Genomic DNA, 27,166 nt, shown 5'->3' with positions numbered 1-27,166 from the left:
GCAAATGACAAAAATCACTTATTGCTTTCCATTTTGCAATGTCAAACTGAACTTTTCAAAATCTTGGATGAATGTGGTATCTGGGAAGTTTTCAAACAGGGAACTAGGGATAGATCTTTGTGTCTTTTTAAGGGAACTTAAGATAAACAAAGGCCAAAGACTGCTATAGATTGCTTATGCAAGTTATACTAAGTTACTCAGTTAATTTTTAATTGAATAAAAATCTAAGAAGTTATAGCTTAGGACATAGCCCAGCAGTTCCTGCGGACCCATTTAATACCCAGTACCCATATAAATCCAGACTCAAAGTGGACATACATCTGTAATCCCAATACACCTCTGGTACTAGGGGGTGAAACCAGAAGAATCCCAAAGCTCACATGCCAGCAGCAGAAACCAGAAAGACCTTGTCTCAAAACAAAGTAGAAGGAAAGAAGCAACACCTAAAGGTTATCCTCTGACATTCATATGCATGTGGCATGCAAGTGCATGAACACACACACACACATGCATAGAAATATACAAAAATAAAATATAAGAAATTAAGCTATAGGGACTGGAGGGATAGCTCAGCAGTTAAAGGCACATGCTTGTAAAGCCTGGCAGCCCAAGTTCAAAACTCAAGTACCCACATAAAGCCTGATTCACAAAATGGCACGTGCGTCTTGAGTTTGTATGCAATGGCAGGAGGCACTGATGTGCCCATTTGTGCTTTTGCACATGCATACACCTGCGTGAGCGCTCTCTCTCTCATTCTCTCTACTTACAAGTAAATAAAAACTTTTCAAAAAGTAAACTAGGGCTGGGGAAATGGCTTACCAGTTAAGGTGCTTGCCTGCAAAGTCAAAGGACCTAGGTTCAATTCCCCAGGACCCGCGTAAGCCAGATGCACAAGGTGATACATGCATCTGGAGTTCATTTACAGTGGCTGGAAGCCCTGAGGCACCCATTCCCTCCCATTCTACCTCTTTCTCTGTGTCAAATAAATAAATTATAAAATATTTTTAAAGAGAAATTGTTGTTTTTAAAGTAAACTAAAAATATTTTAGAAAAAAGTTATTCCTTCTCAAAATATGTAATACATTCTGACCAGTATTATTTGAGAGTAAAGATAATTGATCAAATTTTCTCAAAAAGTTTAAATAAGATCTTCAGAGATAACAAAGAAAACTGTAGAATTTAAGACAGTTGTCTTGTCCTTTATGAAGCTGAGCATGGTGGCTCATGTCTATAATCTCAGCACTTGGGATGCTGAGGCATAAGGATCACCATGTGTTCGGAGCCAGCCTGGGCTATAGAGTATCAGTCAGGTCTGTGTTGCATAGAGTGGCGTATCTCTCCTAACACTCAAATGACTCTATGACTTTCAGCTCTTATGCTCCTTTTGTTGACCCTAAATCAGAAGCTGGTTAGAAATAGCTTATTTTATTACTTGTTTTGACTTTGATGAGAGATGTGACATTTGTGCAAATTGAGAATCATGAGAAAATTTCAGTTCCAGGTCACCTTGTTGTAGAAGACTGAAAAGTTTCAGTCTTTAAAAGACTAAAAAGTTATGAAAGATAGAAAAGTAAAAATGGTTCAATATGAAAATGTTTGAATATTCTCATTTTCCTGGCCTTGTAATGAAGAAAGCAACATACCTATAAGCAATCATACCTAGAACTACTGTTCTCTCAGATGGTGTCTGAATTTCAGTACTAAGTATCAACCAGCAACTTTTAAAATAATATTATGATAATGCTTAAGAGAAGAAAAATCTATTCATGGAAGGAACAAGTCAACCATGGCAGGAAAAGAGATATTTGGATTTATAATGATACTTGTGATAATTAATAAGACGTGTTTATACTCAATTACATCTATTTCAAAGTTGGCTGGTGCTAAGAGTTCAACCCCATCTTAAAAATATTTTTTAAAATAAACACAGATATATAACAAGATACCATCTCAAAAACAAATGAAAAAAAAACCCTCTGCTTTCATGGAACTTACATACATAGTAATGAGAAAAACAGAAAATAAAATAACTCTAGAAAGTTAAAATGACTAAAGGCTTTCTAATTTTCATTGAAAACTCAAGTTTCAAATTTGTAATACAGATTATCTGTCCTTTATGGGCAAAATGCCTATTAAACATTTGATCTTCCCTGGAAGATTGTAACTAGTATGAAATGAGTTTGGTAATATGAACCATGCTTCTGCCAATAACTGTATTTCACCAACAACTGTATTTCAGTTTTACTCTTTGAACTCATGTGCTATAAGACCTATCTGCCATTCCAATTCTCTTCAGTTCTCTGTCCCCTCCTCAATGCATCTCCCTTTGGTCAAGCATTACTCTACATATTAGAGATAGACAGTTGATTAAGATGGTCTTTACCTAGAAAGAGCTAGCTGTCCAGCTAAAGCAAGGTAAAGCAAATCAAGGCTTATAATTACATAACTAAAGTATGTACATCATGCTAGGTGTGTCCAGAGAAGGGAATAATGAACTCTGCCAAGAGAAAACTGCTTTGATGGGTAGAGGTGTGAAGGGTGAGAAAGCACAATGGCTCAGAGGGGCCATAAAGTATATTTGTTTGGGAAAGCAGGCAGAAAGGGAAGTGATTCTCAGAAGCTAAATTTGGGGAAAACAAGGACTATGTCTCTGTAGCCATCATCAATGGAAGCAATATGCCTTATGAGAAGAAGGGAAAGCAAAATTAAAGATGGCGTGTGCACAAATCTGAGTTGCAGCACTGAGCACAGTGCACAAGGTGATCAGGCACCACAACCATAGGAGTAGCAGTGCAGACTGCCAGCTAGCAAAAAAACTCAGTCTGTCTTGTCCTCTAGTGTGTGGTGCCTGGGTTTGCGGAATGGAGTGTGTGTTGGGGGAGAATCCTTTTTGAGTGAGAAGATGAAGAAAGTACAGAGACTAGTACACAGAGAAGTGCCCTTTCTGGAATCCACACACAGTCTGGCCTTTATCCCCAGGCCAGGCCCAAGAGTGGGGCCCGGGTTTTGTCATGGGCACCTCCCTGCTGCCCTCTGGGCTGCTCCACACCAGCAGAGAGAGACAGGAGACAGGCCCCCCTGACACCTACTTAAGGAAGGCAGATGGAGGGGAGAGGAGAGTGTGTGGGATGCCTTTACCTTCCCCTCAGGAGGCACCCAGCAGGAGCCCACAGAGCCAGCAGCTCCAAAATTGGATTTCCACATATCCTCCTACCCCAGAATGCCTTCCCCCTCTGGCAAGAGGAAACAGAGCATTAAGCAAGTGTGGCTCTGGTGTGCAAAGGGGATTTCAGAAGACCTGAAGAAGTCTCACAGGCGTCTGCACTTTTCTCAAACCTCTGCAGAGGCAGCCAGGTTAAGACAAAGTTATTCAGTCATTGACCCAAAGGGGGAAAGGTTGTTACTGTGAGGAAGACACAGTCAGCGTCTGCAGGCCGTCCTGAGCTAGACACATATTTTATTAATAATCTTACATACACAAAATGTCCACGGGAAAGCCTAACAGGCTAATTTCTGACAGCTCCAGATAACAGCAGGAGGGATTGAAGCCCTGCTGACTCCCCAGCTTCCACATAGTACGCAGGAGCAATGGTCCTTTCCCACCCCAGGGATGTGATGCAAATAAATAAATACAGTTATCTGCAGAACTTCAAGTGCAAGAACAACGCTGCAGAGTCCTTCTCCTCAAGTACAGTGACTTGTGCGAATAGATAGGGGAAAAAAAACAGCTGGAAAGCTTAATTACAGAAGGACAACGCCAAAGCGGACATTGTTTCACAGAACTAGCTAATAGCTGCAGCCATTCTCCCTTACCTTAAGATACAGAAGCAGCTCTTGGCTCCTGAAGATAAGCGGCAGAACCCAAATCTCTGCTTGCTGTCAATGTCAGTGAGCACGAATGTGAAGTTCTGGCCAACTTGGCTCACGGTGAGGCTGCAGCAAAGACAGAGTAAAGGAAGAGATGAGTGTGATCTACACGTCTGGATAAAGTATCTCATTTCCACAAGTCATTGAACCTTAAACACTTCCTTTGTTGGTGGAACTCTTTATAAATAAGTTCAAAGTTTACACACTTGCAAAGAGCAGACAAGAAAGGGGAGGGAGCAGAAAGGAGGATGAGGAAGAGAAGGGAAAGAAGGAAGTGAAAGAAGGGAGGGAAGCAGACAGGGAGAAAAAGAAAGAAGGAACCTGTTCTAATAACCACCAGAAACCATCAGCACTTTTAAATGTCCCCTCACAGAGTGTAGGTCCTGCAGTAACTGGGATAGTTCAATTTTGAAAGGAGCAAGCTATGTACCACAGTTACAAGATGAGAAAAGAGTTGGGACAGCACTGTCTAAGGTCCTACCTAGGCAGGTAAGTGGCAAAATGCTGTCTATTAAACCTTGCTCTCACTCCAGTGGCTACTCCACCAGGCTACACTCACCAATGTTCCCCAGACAAGTCTGCTAGTTGAGAAACTTCAGATATTCGGCTATGTGCCAGCCACAGTTATGACACGTGATGTACACTATCTCATCCACTCTTACAATAATCCTGAAATTTCTGTGGTACTGACATTTTACAGAAAAGGTCACTAATAAACACTAAAGAATAGGTATCAAGTGGAAAACACTAAGAAAAGCCAGTGAAAACTGGACAAAAGGGGGGCAGGTTTAGGTTTGCTTTCTTAAGTTGCTGTATCTTTCATAACTTCTGAGTTTATAAGGAGCATATTTTATATCATACCAAAATGTTAAGCATTGTGAGGGGCTAAGAAGTGAAAACAATGTTTTTTAAGACATTTTTTTAAAAGCAAAAGATTTCTGTATCAGTACAAAATAAGCATGCTACACATAAAAGCAATATATGATAGAAAATATTTAATTAGTAATTTAAAAACATATTAACTACCAGATTAATCTAGGAATCTTTTCTGAAAGCTGAGAAGTGCTTAAAAATCCACCACTTAAAAATCAGTTTACTAGTTATCTCACCTCCCTCCTAAAAATTTATACTAACACAGTATTTTGGAAGTTGACATTGAATTAACTCAAGGGATTGAGCAACATGCTTTATACATATTATTAGATTTCAAAACATATACTCAAACTGATAAAATACCCAATTTGGTAATGTACTCAAATTAATATCATTAATATTTTATAAACTGGCACTGCAAATGAAAAATCATGGTTTACTAGGCCATTTCCAAAGAATTCCTTATTGAGTTTTTGGATGTGACATGAATTAAGTTTTTAAATGTAGGGTAGGCTTTCTTTCTAAAACTAGCCCCCTTATACAAGCCACAAAAGAAAATTAAAATTAAAGGGATTTTCAATGTATCCCAGTACAAAGGTCAAGGGCCCTACCTAGTTATATTTAAGGAAACAATTCTATCCCTTGGAGAGTGCTTAGAGGACAGAAAAATAATGTGGAAAGAAAAGAAAGAGTTGTATTCTCCTTATTTAACTAGGAAGGTGAACAAAAACAAGGTGGCAATTTAAAAGCAACATGGTAATAAAGCAGGTGTAAGTAATGCTATCCTCTACCTTACACTGCCAGGAGAGGGAACACATTTCCATAAAAGTTATAGAGCTGTCAAGGGGACACCAAATGCTACCTTCTTATGGCTGTTATGTTTTATCTATAAAGCTTGGATACTGTGTTACTATGGTGATTTAATACTATGTTTTAAAGGGGATTATATGATTAATTTTAACAAGGTTGAGAGCTGAAGATGTGTGAGAAACGGGATTCTAGCTCACATAATTAAAGTGATCAGGGAAGAAAAGTGAGCCTCAGTGGGGGAGGAGGAAGCCTGTTTTTAGTAAAATATTTAAAGCAACAGGTCTGGATATGTCTGAGTTACAAATAAGGTTTCACAACTATTAGTATGTGGTCATACTACATATGATTGTTCATTATTTTAATTCAGTATGATTTTACTTCTAGAATGTTCAAAAATGAATATTCTCTAAGAAGCATCCTAGAAAAGAAGGGTCATGAAATGACTGGATTAAAAGAAAACACTTCAAATCTCTAGGAAAGAAAACAAAATGAAAATGACATGACCTGTGAATTAGCAGTCATTAATTTCTTACTATCTTCACACTACCATCAAAAATGCTTTAAAAGTTCATATAGCTACACTTAAGTGATTAATTTGTTAAGTAATGATTTACTACTCATTGACTTGGTTCAGAGCCCAACTCAATGACTTTACCTTAAGTAAGTAACTGAAAACTAGTGTTAAGTACCTGGGTTTCTTTACCTGGGATAATAATTTGAAGCTACTGCATAACCCCAGGGTTGTTTTGGGAAACAGTGGGATAACCATTTACTATGAAAGCCACTCCTTTGCAGGAATAATTAGTAAAAGGGAGATAAGCTGTTACCAATGAAATCTCAGGTAAAAATTTATGATACAGTTAGGTGTTTGCAGTCTTCCTGGCTAACTCAACTTTATAACAGTTCTGAGTGAGAACAGAATTCTGCCTTATTTCTCTCATCTGTGATTTTTTTTTTTTTTTCTGTAAGAGTAATCTTCTTGGGGACCAAGTGACTAAAGTTTGCATTAAAATGAAAGATTTGAGGGGGGATAATTTAGGAGACACTATTCTAAACTGAGTCACCTTTTTAATTCCTAGTAGGGTGAAGTACAGGTCATCAAAAACCCAAAACCATTCAACTCAAACGCTTTTACCTTGGACAACTTCCAATAAACTAAGTCTATTAGGAGCAATCAAGCAGAGGTTAACTTAAAGGTTCTGAATCTCCAAGGAATTTATCACTTGCAGTACTAGCTGAAGTAATCTATGGAAGTGTTCACTACTTTCCATAAAAATCACTAGGGGAAGAGTCTTCTTCCTCCAAGGCTGTAGTTTGTTTCCCTCCAATGCGGGCATCCACAATTTCTCTAAGAATCAGCAGTTCTGGAAGAATAAAGCCAAGGGGAACCTCAGGAACTGTGTAATCCATTTTTTGTTGTTGTTGTTGTTTGTTTTATGAATAGGAAAACTGAGGCAAAGGTTTTGTTTTGATTCCTAAAGTAATTAGTACTAGTGCAAAAATCCAAGCCAACTTGTGGTTCAATGGCTTTTCCATCCTGCCATATTACACAAAACATAAGGTCAACCTTCCTGAGAAGTCTCACCTCATGTTAAGACACTAAAGCTTGGGAAGAATAAGAGTTGTCTTAGCAAATGGACCATGTTTTTTCTCACTAAGCTAGAGAAAGTAGACCCAAATGTCTCCAGAAATAAAGTGGGCTGAAGGGTCACCTTAGATGTTCTCCCCACACCTAGGTGAGGGTCACAAACAAGGGAGAAGAGTAAGGACTAGTCCAAGCCAACTTTCATGGTACCCTCCCAATGCTCATCAGCCACTCAAGGCTCCTAACTTAATCTTACAATTGTTTACAAGTGCAGTGTATCAAAGACATGAAGTACATAGAGAGTTGGGGTCTAGTCTATTAGCCATGTTTGCAAATTGAGCTGTAACAAGTGTTGGACAATAACAACAAAAGCAAGGACAACACATGCCCTTGTGTGGCCTGCTATGTAGTTGGAGAGCAACTTCTCATGGGTGACAACAACAATGACCTAAACAACAAGGGACTGACTGGGTGTGCTGGGTAAAGAGCTGTGCCAGGGGCTGGAAGGAGCCAGGCATGATCAAGGAAGAAAAGGATAGCAGGTAGAGCTAAAGCTCAGGAGGAGATGAACAGTAGTAGCCTCTGAAGTTGCAACATAAAGTAAGTACCAGGTCTAGCAGGCACAGCATGTCAGACATTCATCATACTCATGGTAAAGAATTAGCTTTGGAGGGGACAGATAAGAGTAGTGAAAGGCTACTGAATAGTTTTAATCGACAGAAAAGCATCAGTCTGGTTTATATCTGAATTAGGTGGAGAACAATTTTAAAGAGGGCAGAAGTAGGAACAAAAAACATAATCAGTAGACTAATGCAGTACTCCAGATGACAGTGGACAGTGGTCTCAATCATGCAGGAAAACAGATGGAGAAGGGTGGAGAGCTCAAGTCCTAGCCAGCAGGTATGAATTACAGGCTCGAAAATGGACTGAGAACTAGGGAGAACATCAGCATTTGATAGCAGGAAAGAAAAACAAGTTTGGGGAGTGGGGTAAATCCAAGAGCTCCATTGAGATATGTTAAATCTACAAGCCTATATAATACATCTAGCAAGGGTGTCCAACTTTTTGACATTGCAGCATGATATTGTCAAGTCCAAAAATGTTGGGCCACATTCATAACTACCCTGGAATGCATGTGGCCCATGGGCTTCAGGTTGGACAAGACTGGAATGTCAAATACACAGTTGAACATACTAGTTGGAAAATCCAAGGAAACATTTGGATTAGAGCTATAAATGTGGAAGTCATCTACACATAGACGTCATTCAACACCACAGTTAAGACAAAATAATTTTAGGAAAAGAACTCACAAATAAGAATATACAGAACCCATTCACAGAAACACCAACTGAGAGGATGGATGGAAAAGAGACCACCAAAGAAAAACAGGAGCACTACCAGGCAGAACAGGAGGGAGAAGTCAACAATACTGGTACTGAAACATCAAGATGAGAATTGAGAAGATAGCTATTACTTTGAATAATATGGAGGTGTCAGAAGTTCTTAATAGGAGCAGCTCCACTTGAATGACAGAAGCAAGAGAGACTAAGGATTATATTAAAGTGTGTAGATAACTAAAGAATTAGAGAACCAGACAGAAGGAAGGGGCTATTAGTTTTAGGAAAGAGAAATACCAAACTTTGTTTTTAAGCAGTTACGAATGAGACAGGAGAAAGAAGATGAAACCCTGAGGTCTACAATTTATATCAGAGTCCCAGGCACACTACTCACAAGCTATATATGAGCACAGACATGTTACCTCACTGATCTTTTCTGTAAATCACAGCAGTATTCACAATGGAGAGTGGTCTTGAGGGACAGAAATTATGATGCAAAGCAACTACCACATACTAGGTACAAAACAAAAATAATCATTAATCTTACACAATTATAAAACTCAAGATTAGAAATGGAACATTTTTTCACCTCTACTTAATAGCTTACTAACAATTATCTGTTGAATATCCATTGTCAAGCTATCCTCTGCTTGAACACTAGTGGGGTGTTAGGTGGGAAGTAAGCTTGATTAAATCACATCTCCCAACCCATTTATTGTCCCATAAGCCACGAAGCTTTCTTCCATTAACACACTGTTCATCTGCCTAAACCTAAAGCTTCTTGCTTTCCTTGCTCAAAGATCTAGGTGACAGGAATTATACTCATCCTAAATGACTGGTGACCTATAGTAGGTCACCCACTGCTTGATACATGGCGATACTTATCTGCTCAAGAAACACCCCAGGAAACTAAGAACAGAGGTCTGACCCTTGTCTTGTATACATAAGACTGACAAAGTAATTATGAATAATCATAGAATTAAAAAGTACCAAAGCCAGAGGAATAATAATAATAATAATAATAATAATAATAATAATAACTCCCCAGTTTCCTACTTTCATCCATGAAGAAATATAGACCTCTGGGAGAAGCCTTGTGCCTTCCAGCACACCCAAAGGAAAACCTAGATCTTGGGTAGCTACTACCCCAATGCTCTTCCATGAAAATTCAATTGCTTTGCTGTCATCCAATGCTTGAAAATGAGTATGGATCACATTTACGCTAATCTAAAGGAATGAAGTTTGTAACTGGATTCTGGTTTGAAAAGTAGAACAGAGTAAATGAAGAGGGACAGAAACAAGGGAAGAAGTGTGGGAAGCTGCACTTATCAAACAACGCTGCATCTGTTTGCAACTCATTGTCTCCAGCTATCTATATTTTCTACTTTCTATAGTAAGAATATATTATATATTGTATATATATTTTCTATACTAAGTACATACATATAACTTTTGAAATAAGTTACTTTCTGTTCTGATGGATCTAATGGAAGTGGTATGGTGGAAAAAGAAAGGTAGCAGGTAGGATTGGAGGCTAGACAAACAAAAGGTCCCAAAAGTAGTTCTACCAACATACTTGGAGTGGGACCTTGAGTATGGAACTGAACCTGCCTGAGCCTCTGCACCCTCCCCATATATGAAATACTAATCCTGGGAACAAGGAAATCATATAGTGTTTCATACAAGAAAAGAACATTGAGGGCTGGAGAGATTGCTCAGCAGTTAAGGTGGCTTACAAAGACTGATGGCCTGGGTTCAATTCCCCAGTACCTACATAAAACCAGATGGCACATGCCTCTGGAGTTTGTTTGCAATGGTGGAAGGCCCTGGCACACCCATTCTCATCCTCTCTCTTTCCTTCCCTCCCTCCTCACAAATAAATAAAAATATTTTTAAATGAAAGAACACTGAATAATGCCTAGCAGATATGAACTAAGTGGCAAGTGGCATTTAAATGACTTTTGCATCTGGGCCTATATCCTAAACCATTAAATGATGCCTCTGCTCCTGGAAAAATTTCATTTCACAAACCTTTCATTGGTGGATAGCAATATACTTATAGTCCACAGAGCAGAAAGCTGACTTCCTGAGATCTGAAAAAGGGGTCAGCATAAGCTAGGAAAGGAACAGCATTTCCATCTCAAGTTTTAGTTGTCAGAGGCAAGCAAACACTAACCACAATATGGAATGGGACATGTCTTTTATTCATTTTGAAAGACTGTTTTCATCAGTAAGAGTGAAAAGTTTTTGAGAATAATAAAGGGACTCAGCACTGATTCTTCACTACTCCTGCCAAACAAGAATTCAGGGCGGTAGAGAGGAGAAATAACTCTGGACTGGGAATAAGTATTTCTCCCATGCTTTGTAGTTACATGGCTATGACGATAAGCAAGTCTTTTCCTCTCTATGATGGCTTTCCTTCAGTACAACGGGATGTCTAAGCTAACTGAAGTGTAGTTTTAAAACACTGCCATGCTCTCCCATGTATTTTCAAGCTTCCAGAGGCCAGAGCTCCAGCTCTCATGTTACTGTCAGCCTCTCCTCAGCAGACTCCATCTGCTCTGGTTGACTATTCAGGAGCACTCAGGGTTTTCCTCTGCTCTGTTCAGTGATGCATAAGGGGTGTTCAGCTCCCTTCTCTGTTTACCCTCTTCTTGGTGACCTCTTAGACTCCTCACTAGTTTTACCCGTTATAACAAGCTTTCTCTGACAAGTTTGCATGTATCTAACTTCCCAATTCGTTCAAATAGTGTTTAAGATGCCTTTTTAACACATCTTGGACTAGAGCTGGAAGCACGCAGTGAGCAGGGCTCCAAATCTAAAACCATTTCTCTATTCTGCACATCATTCAACATAGTACTACACTTCCTGAACCTTCCTTTAACCTACCACCTATCACCTGGAGTTCCTGGGGAAAATAACCAGCCATGGCCCAGCACATTGACTACAACCAATTAGGCACTCAAATGCTAATTTCCTTCCTTTGTTCCCTCTATTTTTGGTTACTACACTTCCCCACAAGGTATCTGATAAATGAAAAATGGACTCATTTGGGAGAAAGAAATCTAGGACAGGCTTTAGAAGCCCAAGAGGACTTTGGACAAGTCACAATTTCTCTGCTGCTTAGGACTGTTTCAAAAAAAGAACTTGTTCTTATCTCTTACAGTAGAAATGATAAAATGAGGTAATACATGAGAAAGTTCTGAAGAGCAACTAGCATTATTATTTTTCATAAGTCCTAGTTTCAGCAAGAAAAGTCTTAAAACAACACAGGAGATGAACTGATGTCACACTGTTAACGGGCTATTTGATGGCGACTGAAAATCTCACTCTTGGCACAAACTAGAAATGTCCAAAAGTTGTATTACTGTTCCTTAGGGTGGAAGAGCACAGGTACTGAAGAGATCAGGAAGCTTTCTATTTTGAAGGTAATCACCTGGTACATTCTCATCTGCCATGTTGGTCCATTTTCCAAGTCAAATAATATCATAGATACACCCAGAGCTTTGGAATCTGGGTATACCTATTTGACAAAGTTAACTGCCAACTAACAACAAAAAAATCCTGATATTAAAATCTTTTTACTGGGCTGGAGAGATGGCTTAGCGGTCAAGCTCTTGTCTGTGAAGCCTAAGGACCCCAGTTTGAGGCTCAATTCTCCAGGACCCATGTTAGCCAGATGCACAAGGGGGTGCATGCGTCTGGGGTTCATTTTCAGTGGCCGGAGGCCCTGGTGCACCCATTCTCTCTCTCTATCTGCCTCTTTTTTTCTCTCTCTCTCTGTCTGTCGCTTTCAAATAAATAAAAATAAAAAAATTAAACAAAAAAATTTAAAAAAAATCATTTAACTTCTTATTAAAGTATGCCAAGACTAACAAATGACAAAGGAAAGAGATAAAATACAGTCTCCCCAGTAAAGTAGGGGCTTCTTTGCTTTTGTCTGTCTGCTTGTTTGTCTGTTTGTTTAGAATAAAGAACATAATACAATCTGAGTAAGAACTATTACATATAGGGAAGATCAAAATATATTCATAAAGGAATATTTTTCTCCCTGAATCATTTTGTGAAAGAAAAATACAAGGAGCATGATTGGAATAATTTGGTGAAATGGGTTTTACAAGAAAAATATTTTTCCAACAATTATGAAAAGCATCCAACAATACTGACAACCAAAAAAAAAAAAAAAAAAAGTTAGAATTACCACTGAAGTGATTCTTCCATTTCAGAACATAACTGACATGCAGGTATATAGAGGGATATATGGCGTAAACAAAGTACATGTTGTGTTGTGTATATGTGTGTATGTGCAAATGGCAAGCATGCTGCATAGAGTGGGGAAGAGATTTGATCTCACTGCTCATTTCTTCTGATATAAGTGCACAAAGTCAATTAAGATTACCAAAACAGATTACCATTCTAACAAGAAGTATGGTAAAATGTATTCTTACACTTTTAAACATTTTTAACACTTCAATAAATTAAAAAATACTTTATCTTTATTACTTTATGTAAATATGCCTTTGCCATAATTTATAATTTATAAAACAGTGAATGGACAGAGATTCCATGCACTGCTAATTCTTACATTAAGTATACATGAAGTATGCATTGAACATCACTAAACAACATCCTAGATCCTTACTTATAGAAAGAATAGGAGAGAGAAGGGAGAAGGGACTGTCTATGAGGACTGGCCCTCTTAAAATTAAGGCTATGCAATTTGGAGCACCAAGCTGCTATGAACACACCCTGGTTCCAGGGTTTAAAAAGATCTGAGTCTGGAAATACTACACTGGTTGATTGGCTTAAAAAAAAAAAAAAAAAAAAAAAAAAAACATGTGAGAGCTAGAGAAACAGTGGTGATGAGTGTCTGGCTGCATTCCAGAGTCACTGTTTTATTACCCTATTCTCACCCCACACCACTTTTAGGCTCATGCCAAACAAACCAGGGCACTGGGTTTACAGAACACAGGAAGATCTCAGCAGCCTACTGCTCACATCCACTCTAAACCAAAACCCTCCAGACCTCTTCTTGTTTGTGCACACTAAAATACACAAGAGAACCTTCCTGAAGATGGGCACACCTATACATCTTTCTATGAACATATTGGTAAATTTATGATCTACAATGGTTGTTTTCTACAACTTCTCTATCACTAAAAATGGAATTTTAAAAACAGAAAGTATATATAGTCTCCACAAAAATGGAAAAGAGAAACAATCAAGGAAGCAAATAAATGATCACAAAAACTAATGCTTTAACTGCAATGCACAGTGCAGAAGACATATACTTAAATAAAATAAAGATGACTGTACTGCTATTTTACGAATGATAGTAAGCTATAGATTCACAAAGTCAAACAAAGTAAAGTTCCTTAAAAAATGTTGCCTTTAAACAGCAGCTTATTTAAAAAGCACAACAAAATACCTCAAACTATTTTAATTGCCTTGGAATTCTTATATTTGAACCTTTCCACCACTTTCTCATAACATAAATACTAAGGAAATGTTTAGATAGTCATGTTTTTTCAGAATAGATGCCTATAGAAAAATCACAATTTCCTCAGAGATACTACCAATTTTAGTCTCCTAGACAAAATGTAAAACACTATTTAATAACATGCTTTTTGAAGTAGCAAAAGTCTTCTAAATAAGACATGTCTGTGCTTATTTAAATTTGAAGTTGAAGTCTAGGAAAAGCAGTCTATATAATATTAGTAATGCCATGGAGTTGTATAATATTAATTGATTAAGACAAATATATTCATATCTACATAAAATTAAGCATCACTGGACTAAATACCAACCATTCTTTAAGTTTGATAACCAAAATCAAAATTTAATGCCCAAAAAAATACATCTCACAAACTAAGTAATACAAAGCTCTAGGCTTTAAACTTTTTGATAGTATCAATAAAATCCGCAGGAAAGTAGAATATTGCAATTCTCGTTGGAACATAGGTGCTTTAAATCATGGTTAAACAGACAGAATGTTAAGAATGGTATGGTTTTTATTTTCTATATCAGGTTTATTGACACTTTTTTTTCTAATAAAGTTTGAAAATCTGACACTACCTGTCCACATAGAAGGGGAAACAAAACTTGGTCAAAGTCTGTAGAACTTCCTGTGGAGAAAAAGAAAGATAATTTATACATCTAATGGGACCAATAAATCTAACATTAACCACAGCACACCATCTAGCAACTTTACCCTAAAGAAAGAGGAGACAGATGAAGAAATATGGGCTTTATCAATTACATGGGAGGAGTACCAGGCAGTCAATCATGAGAAATAATAAACATGATCAAACTTCATTAAAAATGAAAAATTCATCAAGAATCACACATGGGCAAGCAGCAGGAGCCATGCAGGAAGCTCCAAAGGGAGGGAGGTGCTTGGGCTGCTGAGTGTTAACACCCCTCCAGGGACCATCTCCAGCCTGACCATATGGATCACAGTGAATAACACCGAGCCACATGGGTTTGGCCTGGCAGGGCCGCTGTTGCTGGCACTGCTTTTGCCTGTTACCTAGGAACAGAGGGGGACAGGATTAGACAACACTTCCCAACATCAATAGGCCAAATTATAGCAGAACAGAAAATCAACTTGAAGATAATTGTTCCTGAGCATTGTCAACTACATTTTTTTAAGAGTTTAAAATCTTCATTTACTTACTTTCTCAAGAAGTTGACATTTCTGGCATAAAGTAAATGTGCAATCAAACTGTGACCACTGTAAGTATGCATTGGCTTCAGTTAAATGTCATTATCATAATTGGACATACTCACCTGTTTATAATTTATGAAAATCCAAAACAAACTGCCAGTTTAAATGTCTCTTTTAAATACAGAGGTCCATCAAACCAAGCACATTAAAAGTCGAGTGACATCTCAAAGATTTACTCATAAAACAAGTCTTCTTACATGAACCCAAATAGTGCTGGGACTTGCCCATTTTAATAGATACATTTTACATAAACACAAAAATAACCATAGCTAACTACATATATGAGGAATTAACTACTACTTCCTTCACAGAATTTTCTGTAGCTTGACTTAATTTAGCCACAGCCTTGGACAGGCCACAGTTGGTGCTTATCATAAGTTCACAGACCAGTGTTGTAAATTTTAGAAAAAGTACCCCTTTCATGCATTTGATTTGTTTTTTAACTATTCACAATCTCACCTCAAGACAAAATGAAGAACACATTTTTTAGTCATTGAGAAGATGGTTCAAATTAAAACAATCCTGCCCATTGCAAATACTAATCCGAGTGATAAATTAAAGATCAGTTTACAAATGTAGCACTTTTCTAACCAATAATAATGAATTATCAATGCTAACTAAATTGATGCTTCTCGCTTCATTTATTTTTAAAACCAGTTCTATCATTCAAGAAATAAACCACATCAATCTAATAACCCACTCAATGAGGCAGAAAGCACACTGGCTTGCACTACTAGCGCATGTTCCGCCTACATAATTCAATTGAGCATATCCTATTTTTTTAATATCATCTTGGATTTGTACTCCATATATCACAACACTGTTAAGGCATATCCTGAAAGAGTAATGAATAAGAAATTGAAAAATGAAAGAACAGAGAAGACTATCTCAGCATTCTCTAGGAGGCATTATTTATTAATTAGATCATTTTATAACGTGGCATTCAGAGGCCTTCAAATTTGCTTTTAAAGCAACTGTGTAAATAAACTGTAATCATTAATCTAGGGAATCAGAACAGGATCGATTTTTCAGTGCATGTTATCATCAACAAGTACTGAAAAAAGAGATCTTATACAAACATTTATTTTAATGTCTGCAGGTTGAAGTCATTATAAAATGTACTATTATCCACATATAAAACTCCTATGTCTTCCATGACAAAAAAAAAAAAATCACTAAGTTACAAATAATGCCACAAAATATCTCTTAACCAAATATATCCTCTTTAAAAGTCAGGACTCAGTCATGGCTACATCAGCTACAAAGAGAACTTTTACCCCTCAAAAGTTTCAGGTGCAGAAAGCACTTCTCTCAGGTTAGGGGGATGGCTTAGCAGTTAAATTGTTCGTCTGCAAAGCCAAAGGACCCAGGTTTGATTCCCCAGGACCCATGTAAGCCAGCTGCACAAAGGGATGCATGCATCTGGAGTTCATTTGCAGTGGCTGGAGCCCTGGCATGCCCATTCTCGCTCTTTCTCCCTCTCTCTAATAAATAAATAAAATAAGCAGGGCATGGTGGCACACACCTTTAATCCCAGCACTCGGGAGGCAGAGGTAGGAGGATTGCCATGACTTTGAGGCCACCATGAGACTCCATAGTGAATTCCAGGTCAGCTTGGGCTAGAGTGAGACCCTATCTCGAAAAAATAAAATAAAATAATTAAATAAAATATTTTCAAAAAAGCAAGTACTTCTCTCTTCTATGCTGGAGTTGTACAGGCAAAAGGCCTCAAAGATTTTTGAAAAACAGCCTCCCCCCATTGTTACAAGAAAGCCCTGTGCTCTACAACAAAGTCAAAGGAATCGAATATGCCCAATGTATTATCCACTATAATACAGAAACTATTTTCCTCTTTCTAGCATCAAGACTAATGACCAACCATGTACTTGACTGTCAGATAATATCAAAACAAATATCAAAATACCCAGTGTAGGCCGAGTATAACCCACCTCCCACAAGCAAGAAAGCTGGGGGTAAGTCTCAGTAAGCAACAGGATGAGAGAGAGGGAAAGACAGGGAATATAGGCACATGTAGGCACGTGTTTGGATACTATAGTACGTTTCCTCATGTCTGTGGTACTAACACACCACTTTCAGTCAAACAATGTGGTGGTGCTTTCAGAAGAAAGCAAAAAATGAGCATTCACTTGGTGTTAGTCACACACAATCTTAATCAAAACCAGAATAACTACATCTTGGTTTGGGAAGGGGAAGACAAGAATGGGGAAGAGAAATAAGCAATGTTCTTTGTAAATAAATGTCAAAATAAACCATTTCTCTTAATACTGATGCTTTCTTCATATATAAATATTCAATTACCTTATCCTCTTTGTCCAAAGAAAAACATAATTATTCAAATATGGATAGACCACTCTCTGGGGGTGGGGTGCAAATCCCTGATTTGAATATTTTTTGAGCCTACTAGTTATAGCAGAGTATCCCAGAAACTTTAGTATAAACTTTACTGGGGAAATAACCATTAATTGTTAGAATCCCTTTTCTCTCAAGGACCTGTGTCTGGCTAGGAAACTTCCTTTATGGATGGCAATTTTTGCAGTTCCTCTCCCCAGTAGACTCAGTTCAACTTCAAGTCCTGCCATATAAATGGGGTCTGGGAGATGCAGCACAGCTGATGAAATGTAAATGACCTCATTGCTGAGGCAGGGGGTGGGAGGACTGTGTGCCAGCTCTCCAGATCAATTCCCAAGTTTATATTTTCACAAATCTTTATATGTACAGTTTGGTTTATTACACCTTAATGAACAACAACAACAAAAGGTGAATCTATTGTAGCCAGTCACCACAGTTAAAGTCAATCTATAAAGTGAATCTATAGTAGCCAATCATCACAGTTAAAGTGCATTTATGGTTAAAGTACAACTATCGTAGACAGTCACAGTTAAAGTGCATCTATAGTAGCCAGTTACCACAGTTAAAGTGCAGGGCATGAACTAGATCCCAGGAGGGAACCAGTCCACCATGTCACCACTGGCTTGAGGACATTTGCCACCTGGTTCCATGTCCCTAGGTTCCAACTCTTTTCATAATCAAAACACTGCTGACATTATAAACCCCAGACGGGTTTTCTAAAATCCCTCTCAATCAATATATCCAACACATAACTTATTGGAGACAACACTGAGCTCATTGATTACGGCGAGTTCGGTAGCAAAGTTTTCAAAATAAATGAGACAAGAATATAGCATTCAACCCCTTTGTGTCACCAGACAATTTATGAAACCAGCAATTTCCAAATGGGCTTTTCTTCCTAATAAAATATATGATACTTCATGTGGGAAGAAATCAGAGGGGGGCAGGGACAAAATGTGGATGGTAGGCAGTTGCATATATTAAACAGCAGACTGCACAGGGTCACAGAAGAGCAGCAGCACCTCTCTGGCCACAAGGAGATTTCAAGCTTCAGAGTCCCAAATACATTAACACACCTAAGGCTAAATGAAAATTACAGATGAATTCAAGTTCCATCTCTTTCTACTCTGGATTCATTTTACCCGATGCAAATTCTTAGCCCTGGACAGAAAGCCCATCAAAGGAATTACTCCAATGTGGAGAAAGTATGTTCTGGAACTGTGAAATCCCCTTAAATACCTAATTAAGTTTTCAACTTCTTACACCCATCATGGAATCCTTTGAAGAAGTGAAACTTGTAAGACTAAATTCAATGACTTTATCTGGGAATATTAATCATGAGAGGATTTGACCAATTCACCCTAAACTTGGGGATATGAGGTAGGAGTATGGGCAACCTTGTGACAGCCATCATTTCAGGTGGCAAATACTTTCTCATTATGTCATTGAAACCTATAAACAAAAAATTTGCTTTATTTGGCAGATGAAAGAAAACAACAGCTGGACACAGGCATGTACACCTCACAAATGCCATCTGAAAGATAAAAGTACAAGCTCATCGTGGTATTCACCAGAATTATAGAATGTAAGAGACATGGGGCACATTCTCCACAAATCAAAGGAAGAAAAACATGGACAGAAAACATTTAAGTAAATACTGTGAATAAATGAATATGTTTTAAAGTATGTAAAGTCACAATAAGTATTTTAGTGAATTGTTAAAAGCTAAGACAGTAGTTGATAATTTGCCCTTCTATTAAAGAAGAGAGAGGGGACTGGATAGATGGCTCTGAGGTTATGGCGCTTGCCTGTGAACCCTAGCAACCTCAGTTCTATTCTCTAGTACCCACATAAAGCCAGATGCTTTGCAATGGCTAGAGGTCCTGACATGTCCATTCTCTCTATTTCTGCCTTTCTCCCTCCCTCCCTCCCTCTATCTCTCTTATCTCTCTGTCTTTCTGTGATTGCAAATAAAATAAAATGAAAAAAAATTGTAAAGGATGAAAGGAGGAGGGGAGCCAGTAGAAGAACATTTCCTGGGGTTTTAATATCTAATTTATTAGTTCATTTCAAAATGTAGATATGTGATATTAAAAAAAAACAACAGTGAAGCTCAAATTTCTAAAATACTATGTTTAAATGTTGTTGTTGTTGGTGTTTAAAAAAAAAAAAAAACGGGGGGGGGGGTGAGGGAAATGCTGACCTCTAATTCCAGCAATTAAGAGCAAGGCCACTGACTTGAAAAAGAAGCCTTTGATTGATGATCTTAAAACCCAAGTTGAAAGTTATAGAACATACACAAAACCCAAGCATACAAAAAGCTAACAAATTTTGTACATTAAGCCATTTCAAGTTAAGGCCAGGGCCTCCAAGGGAAAACTAACAAAGATTTATAATGTTTATTATTAAGAAGGGTAAAAGTAGAAGTTCTTAGAAGCTTAATTAGCATCAAGTTCAAGAATGTTAATCAAAGTTTCCTAAATGTGAAAACAGGAAATAAAAAATTAATCCTTTACTATAAGCATCAAATTAAATCTAAGATCCATATATATCATGGTTAAAACCAATTTTTTTTTTCAATGAGAAAAAGAGGCTTTGAATAAGGGATTTTACAACAAGTCCTTTCAACACCAAACATAAAAGCCAGGTGAAGTTTCAAACAGTGTTGTTTAAACACTAAGTCTGTCTTTCTTTTTCTTGCTTTCTTTCTCTTTCTTGGGAATATTCAATGTTGACTCCTAGGTAACTTTTTATAAATGTTAATTTGAGTCATTTATGTACTATGATTATAACAATTTGAATAACACCTAATGTTGGGAGTCAATGCTATAGTTCAAAGAAAAAATATAATAAAGTAACTTCACTGTAGTCTATAAATGTGTATCATACTAGGCTGGGCATGGTGGCACACGCCTTTAATCCCAGCACTAGAAAGGCAGAGGTAGGAGGATCACCATGAGTTCAAGGCCACCCTGAGAATACATAGTGAATTCCAGGTTAGCCTGGGCTAGAGCAAAACCCTACTTTGAAGCTCCCCACCCAAAAAAGCGTACCATACAAACTTTTAAATTATTTATTTATTTTTGCCATGCTGAGAGACAATGAAACCCAGAGCTGTGGGCACTCTAGGCTAGTGCTCTACCAGAGTGACATTCTCAACATGTCACATACACTTTCTACCTCAAAGAACTATGTGCAGAAAGGGAAGCTTACAATGGTAGAAAAGCCACCTCAGAACTACTTGTACACATCCATCTCCATGACCTCTTAAGTTCCAAGTACAAGTGTAGGAACTTACTAGATCTTATTTATAAAAAAAACTTTTTAAAATAACTTTTTCCTTTTTTCTTCCTTCCCTTTCTTAAAAGCTGTTCCACAGTCACAATATTATATAACATTCTCTAGTCCAACATTTTCTTTTATGAACTTTAAACCTTACAACAAAGAGCTGAAAATGAGAGAGTTGTATTTATAAGGTCAGTGTTAAATTTCAATAAAATTCTTCTTAAGGCTGGCTTCAAGAACTCCAAATGAACAAATGATTTTGTTATCACTTCCTGCAATTAAAATTTGGTAGCATAATAATGAGATTTCTTAGGCTTCATATTATCACTCTAAAATGTCTCTGTCTCATTCATTTCCTAAGTTACTTAAGTTCCTGTTACCTGAATGTGTGTGTTACCAATATTTCTAAAAAGAAAGAGGAAGGAGGCCACAAGTCAGCCCATACCAAAGAAACAAGACCCCAGCAGTAAAACTGCAAACACGATTTCCCTCAAGAAGCCACTTGCCCTCAGGAAGATACTATTAAAAACAGAAAAGGGGGGGGGGGAGAACAATGATAGAAATACTATTTTGTAAGCATATTAAAAGCTGTCAGCTTTTAAATATTTTAAATGCATACAAAAATGTGCACAGATGGGCATCTTTTCTGCTCACATTAATCTAGAAAAAAATCTTTCATTATCAAGCTCAAAGTCCTTGAATTTTTTAAACTTAATTGTGCTTCTATTTCTTAGAATTCACACCCCAAGGCCAAAGCTTTCCTGCCACCAGTCCTTCAAATCTGACTTGGACATTACACGGGAGGAGGCTCCAAGCCTCCCTGAGGTCTCACTCCTTTTACAACACACGAAAAAGCAGTCGATAATGGGCCCATGCTGAATTCACTGCTCTCCACGTCTCCTCTTGGGACACCAGCCTAGCAGATGTGATAAAAACTGTGTCAGAGAAGTGGCTCTAGTTTGTGCCTTAATGACAACTTAAACCTCTAAACCAATACAACCAAAGGACTAACAGAACTGGCTGTTACCTCTCTCTCCTGCCAATCTTCCAATATCTCTGAACTAAATTAGCACCTCTCCCCACAACTTCCCCTGCCACCCCTCAAAATCCATTCTAATTCTAAAAGATAAATGAATTCAGCAAACACATCGGAGGCACAAGTGTCTGGGCACTGTGTGTGTATAAATCCTATAATTAAGCCCTGACACATATTTCATAGAGTTTAGATTTTCTCTAGATATGATTGAGCATTCAAGTGTGCTAAAGCACTGCCTAGTATGTTCCTTCTGATCTCCACCCCAGTAACCATATTAACATATATCCTGGGAGATTTATTATTTCCAAAAAATATCTAAAGGTCTAAAGATTATTTTTAAGTGTTCAAACATAGAAAGAAAGGTGATATTCTGAGTTAATGAAACATTCTAATTATTAAAATTTATACAGGAGAATTTCTTAAACCATGGGTGGTTATACTTTTCTTTTAACTTATAAGAACTCTTTGTCTTACCTAATGATATGGTACCTAAAACTTGATTTAAGCATATACTTCTGATAACATGCTCTAAATCCTGTAATTCAGCCTTCAGATGATGGGTCTTTTTACCCAGTATCTTGAAAGCCTATTCAACCACGATTGCAACCCCACTTAATCAGCAATCATTGTTCTGGGATACGGGACTTTGTTGTCAAGACAAGCACCAAAACCTTAAAAAAAAATTTCAGAACTGGCATAAGAAAAAAGTGATCTTTGTCAGACAAGGACAAATTTATGCAAATCTTTTATAAACATTCACAAACATTTATTTAGCTTTTGAAATGTTGGCCTCATTTGAGAGCATGAAAATGAGGGGGAAGTAGGAAAACGCAAAGGACAGCTTAGAAGCTGGCACGCTACATAAATATTCAGAAGGAAGATTATAGGATTCATGTTAGGCTGTCTTAGGCTTCTCCAAAGTCCACACAGAATAGCAAAGAACAAAACTAACGAGAAGTACAGCAGATGTTAGACAATGCATCGGCCTCTTTTCCTCTCTCATTTGGCTATACTTGGACGCTTTTATATTTTCTTTCAATATGGTTAGGTCATTCAAGGATTCTCCTATAGACTCTGTATTGTGGCTACAGATCTATAAGCTGGAGGTCTGTCAGCTTTCCAAAAGTTTCCAATGAAAAGGCATTATGCAAATTCTACCTCTCTTACCCTCTTTCAGGGGGGAAAAAGCCTCCAGTATGCAGTCATCAGAGTATTGGAAGCCCTAGCCTTCATTTCTGTAGAGCTGTGTTTGCCTCAGGGCCACGATGCTTGTTTTGACAGTGGATCCCCCTAGATAGTTGGGATTAGTCGAGCTTGTTTAGATAAACTTGAAATCAAGGCCTTCTCTAGGTAGACAGCTAGATGTAGCTACCGAATTTCCAGCTGCCTCCTCCTTTCATCCCCAAACAACTGCAGATTCACAGTAGCTATCACAGCCACAGGCTATGTCACATACATAAGTACAAAATTAAAGGCTGCTAAAAGAAGTCTTTGTAAGTCTTAGTGCTAAAATAAGGAATCTGTACTGCTTGGTTTATACAAATTATTCTAGCACTACCATTTTAAAACTGAATCCATTAGTTAACAAGGCATGTTAATCAAGGAACCTAACTTCTAATGGATAGAATCATAGTTTGGTATCACACCTAACCTCTGCTTCTTAGCTCTTACATGGGAATTGTAGCTGAAAATGTTGAAAAGGAAATAGCAGACTTTATTTATCCAGTGCCAGGGGATGTTAGACAGTATCAACAAACACTGGGAGCAGAAAATGGAAATCAAAATGTAAATATCAAATCTGCTTTGGAAGAGTATTATTTAGCAATTGATTAGACAGGATTTCACTACATAATCATCTCCAATTTCATAACTAATATTTCTTACATGTTATGAATTGTAAAAGAGACATAAGGAGGATTCATGATTGAAGAAATTTATATTCAGACAGATTGATGACATCTTATTACAAAGACAGAAGGCAGGTGATATGAAACATTATCAAAATAAAAAACACTTAACTGAAAAAGGGTTCTGGAATTTAATATTCAAAATTTTAATTGTTTACAAGTAGGAAAATGTTTCTTTGGAAGATCAACACAAAACAAGCTAAGAAAAAAATGCAACCCCACATGAGTTTTATTTTACCTTGAACATTCAGCTCCAACATATAGGGCTAGCATTTACCTGAGGCAGCTTAGGATAAACCAGGCACACCCATGGGACCAGCATAAGGTTAAAAGCATTTTCCAGTTATCTTCTGAGATAGCACACAGTATGCAGGTCCATTTACACCCTCTGATGCACCATCAAGCCACATAAAGTAGGTTTAAATCAAAAGTTTCATCTATTACCACTCAAAATTCCATCTCAGGATTCAACAAGTAAGTTACTATTCAAGAAAAAGTCCTAAGGTTGAAGATATTCTAAAACTGCATCAAATTGGCTTTGAAATTTTGGGTTAGTTTCATGGACAACTTATAACCTAAAGAGCTGTGTAAGGATACAACCTCTTCTCTAAATAGTCAGCAGTAAATACTTTAGACTTTGTGAGCCATTTATACTGCCATATATTCTACTTTGTTGTTTTATAAACCTAAAAAGGTCAAAGAAAAAAAAAGTCTCAATCCAAGCATGATGCCAACATCTTGTCATCCATTCTTTTACAAGGAGGCTGAGGCAGAAGAATTGTGAGGTTAAGTATCACCTGAAGCCAAGTGTGATGGTGCATACCTTTGATCCCAGCACCCAGCAGGTAGAGGTAGGAGGATTATTGTGAGTTCAAAGCTACCCTGAGACTATAAATTCCAAGTCAGCCTGGGCTAGAGTGAGACCCTACCTCGAAGGGGAAAAAAAAAAAAAATCACTTGAGTTAAGGCCAGGCATTGTAGTGCATGTCTTTAATCCCAGAACTTGGGAGGCAGAGGTAGGAGGATCACTGTGAGTTCAAGGCTAGCCTGGGACTACAGAGTGAGTTTCAGGTCAGCCTCAAAAAAAAAAAAAAAAAAAAGAACAACATGAATTACATAGCGAGAACTTATCTCAAAAAAAAGGAGGAGTGGAAGGATGGATAGAAGACTAGTATAGTTAGGATTTGGCTAAGCTGGATGTAGTTTGCCAACATGGACAAAGTGCTTATCATATAACTTAACACACACACACACACACACACACACACACAGAGAGAGAGAGAGAGAGAGAGAGAGAGAGAGAGAGGGAGTGGGAGAGAGGGAGAGGGAGAGGGAGGCAGAGAGGGAGGCGGAGGGGGAGGCGGAGGGGGAGGGGGAGGGGGAGGTGGAGGGGGAGGGGGAGGGGGAGGGGGAGAGATTTTCTTTTACATAAACTCACTAGTATCCTCAAACATTCCCAAGAGGTAAAATGACATTGCTAACTGTATTGGTTCTATAGTGATCTGGAAATTCATACAAATGTGTTTGCTAAAGGGCCAAACGTCTACTTTAGACACACATGCTTCCCTACTTTTTTCTAGAAAAATAATTCTTAAAATATCTAACAAAAATATATAATGAATCAAGTGAGATGTATTTCCAGCAATCAGAATTTACAACTGTTATATGGCCTGGACACAGCCCAAGCATTTCCTCCTTTACTTCTACAGTCAAGGGCTTTTCTCTAAAGACAAATGAATTCATGCTTTCTAGATTCTTGAGAACTCTTCCACTTGACACTCATTTTAGTTACAATATTTTTGAAAGCAGTATTACAGGAGGGGAAGCTTTTCTGGTACTCTATTCACTCCAACACAGGTTATTTGTCCAATGTTCTGACAGAGAAAACAAGTAGTCCTCTGCCTCTCTCATTGATTTTTAGGCCCCTCTCCTTTAAATGTATCCCAGTATTTTCCCTTCTTCCTCCCTTCTCTCTAGCTTCCTCTATTAATAGTTTACCTACACTTTAGTTCCCACAGTTATCATCAGGAAAATCAAAGGTTAATATTTATTACTGACATAAAAACTAAAAGGGATAGTTCTTTATTCTCTAAGACTATCCAAGTTAGCATAAATATTGGTAATTTTTATCATTTATGCCTAGTAATATGAATTATGCATAATTCAAACTTTTTGACTCATATGTTTCTTCTGATAATGAAACCAGCCTGCTCAGCCTTTAGTTGCCAGTGGTCATCCCTTCTCTGGAGGAGGTTGAGTTACAGCTGGAGAGGGATAGGCAAAGCAGCCCCTAAGAGTCAGGTCTTACACTACAAGTTTTACATATGTACAATGATCATATTAGTAATCTTACATAGTCATTACTATCCTCTTAAAGAAGGATTCTGTAAAGCTGAAGTAAAACTAGCTTCCAGTAGACAGGTGGTTCAACCCTCTACTCAGGTCAGAGTTTCAATCTCTTTCCTTATCTGGTCAGGGCTCTGTTTCTGCAGGTATAAGCACACAGCTACAGCTTTGTAGACCAGCCAGCCCTTCTCCCACCTTGCTTCCTAATTGCAATGGCAGTTCTGGGCTTCTCTGTTGGAGGGTCTTAGGGATGAGTAACCTTCCTTACCATTTATACCTATGCTTCTATATAATCCTTGTCTTCTCTTTCATGTTCATAAGCATCCTGGGTGAGATGTTTACGGTCACCAGAGCCTTAAAGAGAAGGAAACCATGGCTTATGTGGAGGACAATGAAAGAATAGCTATTTCATTTAGCTGTCTTGAAAAGGGCTTTTGCTTTTAATCACTTGACTCAAGACTATCAGCAGCAAAGACTTACCTACATTCCAGGACTCAGTACTACTTCACACATCATAAAAGCCTTTGTGCTTCATTTCCCTTCTGACAGAAGATGGAATTTAATAAATATATTTTTGTGTGTCCCACTTAGTTAAAATTTAAGCCCACAGATCATAATGTGAACATATTCAGTCATTTATTATACCAAAAATTTGCCTCTTAACACTCAAATACAATACCAACTTCAAGTCTGAGCCATTTGCACAGGTTAGGATCTCCAATTCCCTGCAAAGGGAAAAATGTACATAAGGAAGTATTGAGTGTTTATGGTTGAAGTCTATAGAAGGTACTCCAAAGACTACCTGGGGACACAAAAGAGGTGACTTGAGGACAGGAACTGTTAAAAATGAGTATTTACTAACATGCTAAGTAAGAAGTTTCTAGGATAAAGAAACTATGAGACAGACATTACATTTCATGTTGTTCAAGGTTGATAAGTAATTAAAGGATCCATGATAAATTATATGTTTATTATTTGGAATGTGTGTAGGTATAAATGTGTGTACATGTGGGCACATGTGTG

At 37.8% G+C, this 27,166-nt stretch overlaps 1 protein-coding gene across 7 annotated transcripts in view; it reads right to left on the bottom strand.

The window, feature by feature from the left end:
* The window catches only part of Dennd1a (DENN domain containing 1A), a 573,141-nt gene that overhangs the window by 372,063 nt on the left and 173,912 nt on the right, over positions 1-27,166 (bottom strand). For 6 of the 7 annotated variants that reach the window (XM_045142267.1, XM_045142266.1, XM_045142262.1 and 3 more), the window contains exons 4-5: positions 14,548-14,597; positions 3,814-3,933 (exon numbers count right to left, since the gene is read on the bottom strand). In XM_045142267.1, the coding sequence (XP_044998202.1) occupies positions 3,814-3,933; positions 14,548-14,597 (170 nt within the window). Of the gene's footprint in view, positions 1-3,813; positions 3,934-14,547; positions 14,598-26,411; positions 26,498-27,166 lie in introns of all 7 variants that reach the window. The other variant, XM_045142265.1, reaches the window with a different exon arrangement.

Source organism: Jaculus jaculus, chromosome 1 (genome assembly GCF_020740685.1).
Source record: "Jaculus jaculus isolate mJacJac1 chromosome 1, mJacJac1.mat.Y.cur, whole genome shotgun sequence".
Taxonomy (NCBI): Eukaryota; Metazoa; Chordata; class Mammalia; order Rodentia; family Dipodidae; genus Jaculus; species Jaculus jaculus.
Note: the sequence above shows the minus strand (reverse complement) of the source record. Positions and strands in the feature narration are given on the sequence as shown.